Below are 12,875 nucleotides of genomic sequence, written 5' to 3' on the forward strand. Positions count from 1 at the left end.
CTTGCATACTATTGTTTGTACAGATGAATGTGGTACATTTGGAAATTGCTCCCAAGGATGAACCAGACTTGTGGAGGTCAACACATTTTTTTCTGAGGTCTTGGCTGATTTCTTTTGATTTTCCAATGATGTCTAGCAAAGAGGCACTGAGTTTGAAGGTAGGCCTTGAAATACATCCACAGGTACACCTCCAATTGACTCAAATGGTGTCAATTAGCCTATCAGAAGCTTCTAAAGCCATGAGATCATTTTCTGGAATTTTCCAAGCTGTTTAAAGGCACCGTCAACTTAGTGTATTTAAACTTCTGACCCACTGGAATTGTGATACAGTGAATTATAAGTGAAATAATCTGTCTGTAAACAAAAGTATGTGGACACCCCTTCAAATTAGTGGATTCGGCAATTTCAGCCACACCCATTGCTGACAGGTGTATAAAATCGAGCACACAGCCATGCAATCTCCATAGACAAATATTGGCAGTAGAATGGCTGTACTGAATACCTCAGTGACTTTCAACGTGGCACCGTCGTAGGATGCCACCTTTCCAACAAGTCAGTTTGTCAAATTTCTGCCCTGTTAGAGCTGCCCCGGTCAACTGTAAGTGCTGTTATTGTGAAGTGGAAACATCTATGAGCAACAAGGGCTCAGCCGCAAACTGGTAGGCCACACAATCTCACAGAACGGGACCACCGAGTGCTGAAGCATGTAAAAGTTGTCTGTCCTCGGTTGCAACACTCGCTACCGAATTCCAACATGCCTCTGGAAGCAACGTCAGCACAAGAACTGTTCGTCGGGATCTCCATGAGACGTGTTTCCATTGCCGAGCAGCCACACACAAGCCTAAGATCAGCATGCACAATGCCAAACGTGGCTGGAGTGTTGTAAAGCTTGCCGTCATTGGACTCTGGAGCAGTGGAAATGCGTTCTCTGGAGTGATGAATCACGCTTCACCATCTGGCAGTCCGACGGACAAATCTGGCTACCTGCCGAATGCATAGTGCCAACTTTAAAGTTTGGTGGAGGAGGAATAATGGTTTGGGGCTGTTTATCATGGTTCGGGCTAGGCCCCTTTGTTAGAGTGAAGGGAAAACTTAACACTACAGCATACAATTACATTCTAGACGATTCTGTGCTTCCAACTTTGTGTCAACAGTTTGGGGAAGGCCCTTTCCTGTTTCAGCATGACAATGCCCCCATCCACAAAGCGAGGTCCATACAGAAATGGTTTGTCAAGATCGATGTGGAAGAACTTGACTGGCCTGCAAAGAGCCCTGACCTCAACCCCATCGAACACCTTTGGCATTAATTGGAACACCGACTGCGAGCCAAGCCTAATCGCTCAACATCAGTGCCCGACCTCACTAATGCTCTTGTGGCTGAATTGAAGCAAGTCCCCGCAGCAATGTTCCAACATCAAGTGGGAAGCCTTCCCAGAAGAGTGGAGTCTGATATAGCAGCAAAGGGGAGGACCAACTCCATATTAATGCCCATAATTTTGGAATGAGATGTTCGACGAGCAGGTGTCTACCTACTTTTGGTCAGGTAGTGTACATTGGATTTGAAAAAGGTAATCATAGTCTCCATTGATTTGATTTGATTTGATTTATCCTATTTTGTTTACTTAGATTTATGGTTGAGATGGAGATGTGAATCCAACATATCACTTATTAATTTGTAGACAAACTGGAATTAAAGCCAGAGTCAGTGGCACAGATGGAGCCATCCAAGCAAAATATACATCTCCTTCAAATGTTGATATTTGGTTGCCTTGTCAACCAAGCACAATTCAATATTATTTTTGTAATACAGTAAATAGCCTAAAGTTAATGCTATATTACAAACTAATGTAACATTCAACCTTAAAATTTTAGATCTTCACAATTGCTGCAGAACCTCGAGAGGCATTGATCACTTGCACCATGTACTTTTAATGTAATCTAAACACCAATCCAGGTCATTTGGTTCTGCTATCAGATGAAGCACAATGATAACACATTAATCTGTTGTATAAATAAACAAAATATATGACACTGTATTCCCATTAGAACTTTACTGTGCTTTTAAATGGTTGAAAGTGCAGTGATAGACATTTGGGTGACAACTAAACCAAAAATCAGACATAGTGATAACACATTGGAAATTCGACTAACCTTTGGCTGTCTTTTTGCGTGGGTGAATATAGGTTGTAATCTCATTGATCAACGTCTCAACCAAATATTACCCAATTATCCACGTTGAAATGACGTGGTGTGCCTAGTGGGATGATTCACTCATGATGATCAAACTGACTCAACCAATTTGAAATAGTAAATTGCTCCAAAATAAAGATTTGAATGTTTTCCCTACACACCTTACAGTGTGTGAGGTAAAGAATTACAGTGTTATGTTACTCCATGCTTGTTTGAAACAGCTTTCCCGCTTGACCTCTCCTATTGCAATAGATTGACTGTTGATAGCATCAAATGTCATAGTAAATTATGCAAGACACTAATAATATCTGAACCACCAATTAGCTGAAACATATCATGATAGAGGTCTTTCTTGAGTATCTACCATTTGTGAGAGATGGCAGTTAGTGCCTTCAGAAAGTATTCGCACCCCTTGAGTTTTTTCACATTTTGTTGTGTAACAGCTTGAATTTAAAATGGATTACATTTACATTTTGTGTCACTGATCTACACAAAACACCCCATAATGTCAAAGTGGAATTATGTTTTTAGAAATTTTTACAAATTAATTAAAAACGAAAAGCTGAAATGTCTTGAGTTAATAAGTATTCAACCCCTTTGTTATGGCAATCCTAAATATCTTCAGGAGTAAAGATTTGCTTAACAACTCAGATAATAAGTTGCATGGACCAACTCTGTGTGCAATAATGGTGTTAAAAATAATTTTGGAATGACTACCCCATCTCTGTACACCACACATACAATTATCTGTAAGGTCCTTCAGTCGAGCCGTGAATTTAAAGCACAGATTCAACGACAAAGACCAGTGAGGTTTTCCAATGCCTCTCAAAGAAATGGCACCTATTGGTAGATGGGTAAAATGTTAATAAACAGACTTTGAATATCTTCTTGAGCATGGTAAAGTTATTAATTACACTTTGGATGGTGTATCAATACACCCAGTTACTATAAAGATACAGGTGGCCTTCCTAACTCAGTTGACAGAGAGGAAGGAAACCGCTCAGGGATTTCACCATGAGGCCAATGGTGATTGTAAACCAGTTAGTGAGTTAAATGGCTGTGATAGGAGAAAAATTGGCTTGACAATCTATGGCAAGACTTGAAAATGGCTGTCTAGCAATGATCAACAACCGACTTGACAGAGCTTGAATAATATTTTAAAGAATAATGGGCAAATATTGTACAATCCAGGTTTGCAAATCTCTTAGAGACTTACCCAGAAAGATTCACAGCTGTAATCGCTGCCAAGGTGATTCTATGTATTGACTCAGGGGGTTGAATACTTATCTAATCAAGACATATTAGTGTTTTATTTTCCTTTTATTTTCCTTTTATTTTTTTGACATTACAGAGTATTTTGTGTGGATCGTTGACAAAAAATGACAATTAAATCAATTTTAATCACTTTGTGTGGAAATGTGGAAAACGTCAAGGGGTGTGAATACTTTCTGAAGGCACAGTAGCTAATTAACAAAGAGAGGGTATTTAATTGCTTCCTAAAGTAACAACTGCTTCTCATTGCTACCACTATGGAAACATGATTTCCCCTTACTGCAGCACAGTAATGGTAAATGTCCTTGGTACCATCTTGGTTCACCACTGCTTACTTATAGGCCAGAATTTAATCGTTGCAAATGAGAATTTCGAAATAGAATGTCAGCTTCCTGCTTTTGGGACACAAATCAAACACACCTTTGAAAGTGCAGTGGGGGAAATCCTCTATCTGCAAACATTGAATTCTGACCATAGCTTCCTTTTGGCACCTGATTTTGTTTATTTTACCGGTAGCTTTGTTCTTTTCTCTATGTAATGTTGGCTTTTCCTAATGCAGTTTTTCACAATCCATTCCTGGCGGACCTCTCACAATTTTGATCGGGCTCAGCGCTATCACACCTATTACAACTAATCAAGAGCTTGGTGTTTAGTTAAATCAGGTGTGTTAGTGCTGGGCTATGAATAGGGATGAATCCTAATTTCCATTTATGTCAGATTTTCATTTAGTTATGTATTGATGTCAAAGTGACATTTTGACTTGAGTATAGGTTAGGATTCACCCCATGGTTTTAAAATGGAATGTCATGCAACACCATATGTTGTCAGTCCACTGTGATTTGAGTCCAATACCTTTTCCTTGTCGCTCTTTCAGACTCAGAGACCACAGAAGACGAAGGTGGAGACCCCATTGAGACCAAAGAAGGAAGCAGAGGTCTTCAGGACCAGGCTACGCATGCAGGTACCATGTCTTTTCCAATCCCTATCTCAAATGCATGAAGGAGAATGCATGAAACGTGGCAAGGTATATTTTGTGTGGCAAGGTATATTTTGAGAACACCTGTGTAGTATTCACTCCAAGCTACATGGTAATTATAGGGCTCTATTTTAACAAACCTTACGCAATGTTAAATCTTAGCGCTGGTGGTAGCGTTATATGTTCGGGGGTGTGTCAGAGATATTTTTGCTGTTTTCAGAACCTGAATTTTGTGCACAGTAGCTCGCGGTGGAGCGAAAAGGCTGGGTTTTGATAAATAAACAAGTTGTGGGTGTGTCGTGGATTGGCCCCTCACTGGCCAATCAGAACGTGCTCCATGGCTATGTGGTTGCTTCATGTTGTCTTTTATGTATTGCATCGTCATCATTTCCAATTCGAACGTTAGTTTGTTATAGCCTAGTTCCTTAAATATCCTGCCCCATATTTGTTAAATATGTTGAAAACTTTTGAAGTCCACATTGTTCTAATTGCATTGCTTCAATATGGAAATACATTGTTAAACATAGGCTAGAACATTCACACTGATATAGGGGCTAGGCCTACTGTAAATTGCAGTCTGGACATGGACATGCCAAACATAGTCAATAAGCAAGATTACATTCACTAGGCTATTGATAAGGCCTGAAAAGAGTGTATAATACTAATCAAATTCTAATAAAAATGAAACATCAACTTGTTTTAAAAAGGCTATGTCTAAATATAGTTATAATACAGAAAAGGCAACAGAGAGGGTTTTATGCACATCTAAACTTTTCACAGAAATGGATAAAGATCCAATATAAAGAGAATGTCCACTTACCGTTTTACTGCCCGCAAATGTAATGTTTTATAAACATCATGAACCATCTTACAGATCATATTTGCATTTCTCCAGAAATAGCACACAACATTGCATTGCATTCAACCCATGTACAGTATTTTCTTACCATAAACCCATGGACGGTGAATCTTTGTAATGAGTTTTTAATTCAGTTAAACGAAAAACAATCCATCTGCTTTTTAAACCAACAACAATATTTCTAAATAGGATCGGGTCAGCAGCATCATATCAAAATTCGCTTATCTCCTTCCAAGGCACACTGTGCACACATAGGCTTAAATGTCGTTATGCATAACATTCCCACATCTATAAAATTGACAGGAGCGGATTATTTTGTATTGTTGCCTATGTGCGAGGCAGACGTTAAAAAATATATCCCGTTGATATGGTATTATAGGAGGATTGAATAGTTTGGAGGAGCATGCGTCTTGGGTAATCGGACAAGTGGCGCTCTTTGAAAATGGAGACGGAAAGCCTGCTTGAAGAAGCGAAATAAAGTATGCAGGTACAGTGTCTTTGGAAAGTATTCAGACCCCTTGACTTTTTCCACATTTTGTTACGATACAACCTTATTCTAAAATGTATTAAATAAACAAAATTCCTCATCAATCTACACACAACACCCCATAATAAAAACAGATATCTTATTTACATAAGTATTCAGATCTTTTGCTATGAGACATGAAATTGAGCTCAGGTGCATCCTGTTTCCATTGATCATCCTTAAGATGTTTATACAATTGATTGGACATGATTTGGAAAGGTACACACCTGTCTATATAAGGTCCCACAGTTGACAGTGCACGTCAGAGCAAAAACCAGGCCATGAGGTCGAAGGAATTGTCCATAGAGCTCCGAGACACGATTGTGTCGAGGCACAGATCTGGGGAAGGGTACCAAAACATGTCTGCAGCATTGAAGGTCCCCAAGAACACAGTGGCCTCCATCATTCTTAAATGGAAGAAATTTGGAACCACCAAGACTCTTCCTAGAGCTGGCCACCCGGCCAAACTGAGCAATCGGGGGAGAAGGGCCTTAGTCAAGGAGGTGTCCAAGAACCTGATGGTCACTCTGACAGAGCTCTAGAGTTCCTCTGTGGAGATGGGAGAACCTTCCAGAAGGACAACCATCTCTGCAGAAACCAATATTGAACTGTTTGGCCTAAATGCCAAGCGTCACGTCTGGAGGAAACCCGGCACCATCCCTATGGTGAAGCATGGTGGTGGCAGCATCATGCTGTAGGGATGTTTTTCAGCGGCTGTGAATGGGAGATTAGTCAGGATTGAGAGATCCTTGATGAAAACCTGCTCCAGAGCTCTCAGGACCTCAGACTGGGGCGAAGGTTCACCTTCCAACAGGACAACGACCCTAAGCACACAGCCAAGACAATGCAGGAGTGGCTTCGGGACAAGTCTCTGAATGTCCTTGAGTGGCCCAGCCAGAGCCCGGACTTGAACCCGATCAAACATCTCTGGGGAGACCTGAAAATAGCTGTACAGCAACGCTCCCCATCCAACCTGATAGAGCTTGCGAGGATCTGAGGAGAAGAATGGGAGAAACTCCCCAAATACAGGTGTGCCAAGCTTGTAGCGTCATACCCAAGAAGACTTGAGGCTGTAATCGCTGCCAAAGGCACTTCAACAAAGTACAGAGATTGAGAGCACCCCCTATCCACATCGACGGGAACGCAGTGGAGAAGGTGGAAAGCTTCAAGTTCCTCGGTGTACACATCACTGACAAACTGAAATGGTCCACCCACACAGACAGTGTGGTGAAGAAGGTGCAACAGCGCCTCTTCAACCTCAGGAGGCTGAAGAAATTTGGCTTGGCACCTAAAACCCTCACAAACCTTTACAGATGCACAATTGAGATCATCCTGTTGGGCGGTATCCCCACCTGGTATGGCAACTGCACCGCCCGCAACCACAGGGCTCTCCAGAGGGTGGTGCGGTCTGCCCAACGCATCACCGGGGGCAAACTACCAGTCCTCCAGGACACCTACAGCACCCGATGTCACAGGAAGGCCAAAAAAATCATGAAAGACAACAACCACCCGAGCCACTGCCTGTTCACCACGCTATCATCCAGATGGCGAGGTCATTACAGGTGCATCAAAGCTGGGACCGAGAGATGGAAAAACAGCTTCTATCTCAAGGCCATCAGACTGTTAAATAGCCTTCACTAGCACATTAGAGGCTGCTGCCTATATACATAGATTAGAAATCACTGGCCACTTTAATAAATGGAACACTTGTCACTTTAATAATGTTTACATATCTGCATTACTCATCTCATATGTATATACTGTATTCTATACTATTCTACTGTATCTTAGTCTATGCCGCTCTGACATTGCTCGTCCATATATTTATATATTCCTAATTCCATTGCTTTACTTATATTTGTGTGTATTGGGTATATGTTGTGAAACTGTTAGTTATTATTTGTTAGATATTACTGCACTGTCGGCGCTAGAGACACAAGCATTTCGCTACACCTGCAATAACATCTGCTAAACACGTGTATGTGACCAATAATATTTGATTTGATTTTGATTTGATTTGAGAGGATCTGCAGAGAAAAATGGGAGAAACTTCCCAAATACAGGTGTGCCAAGCTTGTAGCGTCATACCCAAGAAGACTCGAGGCTGTAATCGCTGCCAAAGGTGCTTCAACAAAGTACAGAGGGTCTGAATACTTATGTAAATGTCCTATTTAAGTTTATTTGATTGATTTTTGTTAGCAAACATTTCTAAAAACAGGTTTTTGCTTTGTCATTATGGGGTATCGTGTGTAGATTGATGAGGGAAAAAAAACAATTTAATAAATGTTAGAATAAGGCTGTAACGTAACAAATTGTGGAATACGTCAAGGGGTCCGAAATGGGGAGAAACCAATAGTTTTTTATGTTTCTAAATACGAGATTCACCAGCACAAAATGCACATCTCTCTTCCATGGGCAACGTGCATCATGGCTGGATAGGCTGCATTTCCGCTCTCAAATCCATGCCATTATCAACTGTGTTACAGTACCTGTAGGACCTGCTTTTTGTGGGTCTTAAAACGTCCCATTAGCGCTGCATGGAATTGTCACTTTTGCAAGTGTTTTTAAGAACACACCTCAAATATTGCCACCCCTCCCACCTCAGCGCAAGTGAGCTGATGTTAGACAGGTAAATTGCTGAACCTGGTGTTAGGGCTGGAAAATGACAGTGCGCCAGTTTTTACATGACAAAATTGCAAACTAACGTGCATTTGACACTTGCGCCTCCTTTGCGCCAGCCAAAAATAGAGCCTATAGACTTTTTAGCAGTCACATTCTCTGCACCAGATAGCTGAATATAATTTATGCCATCAGTTGGTTTCACAGAATTATCTGTATAGAAATAAAAATGACTTAGTTATTTTTTCCATGGTTGCTATGGATTTGAAAAGGAACTTTGCTCTTCATAATTCCAGGGTTCAGGCATATTTGTCCTACCTGTCTTGTATGTACAGTATTTAACAATATAGTTTGCATGTCTGAAGTTTATATCGGAGTGAGCCTTTCTTATATTAACTATGCCAACTGAGGTACACCCTTCTTCTGAATTATTAAACAATTAAAGTATTAAAGTCTATTAAAGTATTTCAGGTAGAAACTAATAACTGAAATATTGGCTAACAAACAAAACTATTTGTGTTTCATGTTTTATTTTGCCACAGGGGACAGAATGATGGACAGCTGGGGTGAAGGACTTCAAGACATCTCCAAGCCCTCCAGGCAAGCAAACAGGGTGGAGCAAGCAGCCACCCAGATAAAGCACCAAGGGGTCAAGTCTTTAATAAGAGCACATATGCTAATCTAACTTGGCCAGTAGGGGAGTCCAAGGAAAGGGTGTCTTTAGCAAGCGGTTACTATGACAGCAGGTTCAGTATCTATAATGGAAGGATACTCAAACCATACTCCTTTAGGTAAACATTACCAAGAAGTCTGGGTAACACACGTAGGAAAGCATAAAATATTAAAGTGCACCCATCTCAAATACCCACAATACAACACAAGTTAATAAAAGTATTTCAGATTACTTACTAGTATACTATGCAACACATAATAATGCTTTAAAAAGTGGATTGTTGCCCTTGGGAAAGCTCCCACTTAAGAAAGAATAAAGTCACTGGGGTGTGTGTATGCTATTGCTGTCAAGACATGAATGGAGGTGCAGGTGATATACTGAGCAGGATCCCTCAGGTATGTTTTACTTGAGTAACTGTTAGAACAGATTTCACTACTGATATGATTAGTAAACATTCCTTAAAGAGGCAATCTGCGATTGATATATTTTGGGACTTTTATATGAATGATATACTGTACACTGAGTATACCAAACATTAGGAACACCTTCCTAATATTGAGTTGCACCCCCCCTCCCCTTTTACCCGCAGAGCAGATTCAATTCGTCGGGACATGGACTCTACAAAGTGTCGAAAGCGTTCCACAGTGATGTTGGCCCATGTTGACTCCAATGTTTCCCACAGTTGTGTCAAGTTGGCTGGATGTCCTTTGGGTGGTGGACCATTCTTGATACACACGGGAAACTGTTGAGCTTGAAAAACCCAGCAGTGTTGCAGTTCTTGTCACAAACTGGTGCGCCTGGCACCTACTACCATACCCCGTTCAAAGGCACTTAGTTTCTGTCTTGCCCATTCACCCTCTAAATGGCACACATACACAATCCATGTCTCAAGGCTTAAAAATCCTTCTTTAACCTGTCTCCTCCCCTTCATCTACACTGATTGAAGTGAATTTAACAAGTGACATCAATAAGGGATGATAGCTTTCACCTGGATTCAACTGGTCAGTTCTTAATGTTTTGTATACTCAGTATATATACCCATTGATTCTTCAAGAATACAACTTTTAAATGACTCATGAGCTTAGTTCAACTGTCGTACCCCATCAGAACCCAAAATATAAGCTTGTTTTACTCCATTGTTTGTAAACAATGTAATTGTAAACAAACACTACAGCCTCAAAACATAGTTAAAACTATGATCTTATGGATGGTCTGTCCTTGCATCCATAACTATGTCTATGAGTTTGAGAGTAGTTACATTTCTCCAGCCCCATCCCTCATCTGTTTACCAAAATCAGTGGCGGGGTGGCCACTTTATTATTGTTTGAATCACAGATTGCCCATTTAAGCATCAACTTACTTTCTGACCTATATTAAGATTCATTCTCATTTTGGCTTACGATTTCCTTTGACTCCCCCATTACAATTTTGCTTTCCATTTTGACCAACACCAGTCAGTGAATGAAAATAAATAAAGTGGGCAAATTGTGCAAGGAAGCAGTTACTGCACTCCAAACATTTCCAATGTTTGAGCATAGCCTTGCTTCTTTAGCTTTGTTTGGACTTCACATGGACTTCACACTGCGTGACTATATAAACTGCCATTCAGAGCACTGTTTACATCTCATTGTATGTGTGAGGTATCATTGACCCCTTTGGTTCTCCTATGGTTGTTATGTATGCCATTGTTGAATAGATCATTTTCAGTTTGCCATGCCTGCTGTTTGCAATCTTCTGATTTAACGACAGAATTATGTGCTTGAAATCTTTTGTTTCATATAAAGTGTAATTACGTTGTGAGAAATATAATTTTGGCACCCCAAGGGCTCTATTTTCACAAACCAAATGCAAACGTAAATCTTAGCGCATTCACATAAATATTTTAGCTATTTTGATGGTGGGAATTATGGGCGCAACACCTGGGGTTAGCATAAAGAGGCAGGCTTTCTATAAATTCATAAGTTGTAGGTGTGACAAGGGCTTGGCCACTCACTAGCCAATGAAAACCTGCTCCAAAGCTTTTTATGTGGTTGCTTCAAGTTCTGTATTTATGGTGTTTGATGTTCCGTTTTTTTTTTATAAACTCCAATTCGGCATGAGGGCATGGATGTTTGTCCTATCCATTGAAGATAGTTTATTAAATATTATAGGGCTACACTAACCCTATAATAGGCGTAGTTATAACAAACATGTATACAAAAAATTACAAACAAAAAAAGTAGTCTAGTTGGCTTCAACATGGAAATAGATTTGGCTACATATTGCATTTGCATTTTGAAAATTGCATTTCATGTCCGAGCCATGGACATTGCCTTCCAAACATTATAATAAGATTAGGCCACGTAAATAATTATAAAGGTAAACAAACAAACAGGTAAATATCAATAGTGAATTCAGCGCAACAGACAGTGATCGGAATTACCACGATTTTATATTTAGGTCCATCAGAGGAAAGTGGAAGAGGAATTGTTTTACAAAATGATCAACGAAAAACAATAAGCAATCTTTTTTTTTTACGTAATGTTTCTAAACAGGCTTCCTACAGTCACTTAGAGACCTGGGCCTTTCCCATTCGGACCCAATATGCATAAATAAACATTTTTAATATAGAGACCCGTTCCGAACAGACCCGAGGATAACTAGACCCGTATTGTATAGACCTGGTCGGAGAGAAGCAACAGAAAAGTCCATTTTTAAGCTACTTTATTAACCAGAGCTGATAAAGCACGACAGAGAGGAGGTAGAGAGAGTTGATGCTCTAGCAGGGGCCGTGCTGTATGTGTAGGCTACTGTGAAGGTGAGCGAGTGACACGGAACAGGGAGGCGCGAGAGATGAGAGACAGCAACCAACCAAGCCGACTCACGCTATAGTAGACTATCTATCATCCAATATGATTGCATAGTACCGGTTTTGACTGCATCAAACCAGGAGAAGCTAGTTAAGCTAGCTAGTTAGCTAGGCTAATTGAGGCTGCATGCACTTTCTCATCCTACAAAGTTACAAACAACAACAACTCCATTCAGAATATAAAGTAGCAGTCTACGTGTTGGCTCTTGGTCGTTGTAGCCTATCCTTCTCCTTGAACTTTTAATTCCATATATGTAATTCCATTTATCAGATATCTCCTTACATTTGCCCCACATGGAGGCTCTATAACTGTAGCCTATTGCCACTTTTATTACATATGATTGGCCAACAACAACAACAATTGCTACACGCACCACTCTCGTGAAAAGCAAAGAGCATCAATTATACAATTTCCCTCTCTCTCACTACTGCAGCAGTCACATTCGGATCTGTATGGGTCCTTCCGGACAAGTCAGTTAAAATTACACATATCTGAGACCCGTGACAATCATATCAGATCCTACCCAGACCCGTGACATTATTTCGAATTCTGGATCCGGACCCGCTCGGGTCCCGGATCGGGTCTCGGGTTTTTGGGTACAGGTGGATCCATGAAGTCCTCTACTGTCACTGATATATTTCATTCAATGGGCATTGCACATAATGAATCAAAACCTTTCACAGAAGCTGAAAAACTAACAATATCTAATATAAAGAAAAATGGCGAATGTCTGCTGACTGTTTTGCTGCTCCCAAAAATTATATGAATAAACATTGGTGATAGGCTAATGATTAGGCTACGCTTCCGCTGGCAAAATCGATGCCATACCAACTGCCTTACTGCTAAGACCAGCTTTTGGTTGGTCTTAAATATCCCTAGTTGCACTGCATGAAATTGGCAATTTGGCACAC

General features: G+C 40.4%; 1 protein-coding gene across 1 annotated transcript in view; it reads left to right on the top strand.

The window, feature by feature from the left end:
* LOC311129463 (striated muscle preferentially expressed protein kinase-like) overlaps positions 1-12,875 on the top strand; it is a gene marked incomplete at both ends in the record, with an annotated part of 180,847 nt that overhangs the window by 55,419 nt on the left and 112,553 nt on the right. Inside the window, 2 exon segments of the mRNA XM_084161756.1 lie at positions 4,337-4,423; positions 8,985-9,042. Of these exon segments, the coding sequence (XP_084017882.1) occupies positions 4,337-4,423; positions 8,985-9,042 (145 nt within the window).

The sequence above is a fragment of the Coregonus lavaretus genome (assembly GCF_964263955.1).
Source record: "Coregonus lavaretus genome assembly, chromosome: 5".
In the NCBI taxonomy this organism is placed as follows: domain Eukaryota; kingdom Metazoa; phylum Chordata; class Actinopteri; order Salmoniformes; family Salmonidae; genus Coregonus; species Coregonus lavaretus.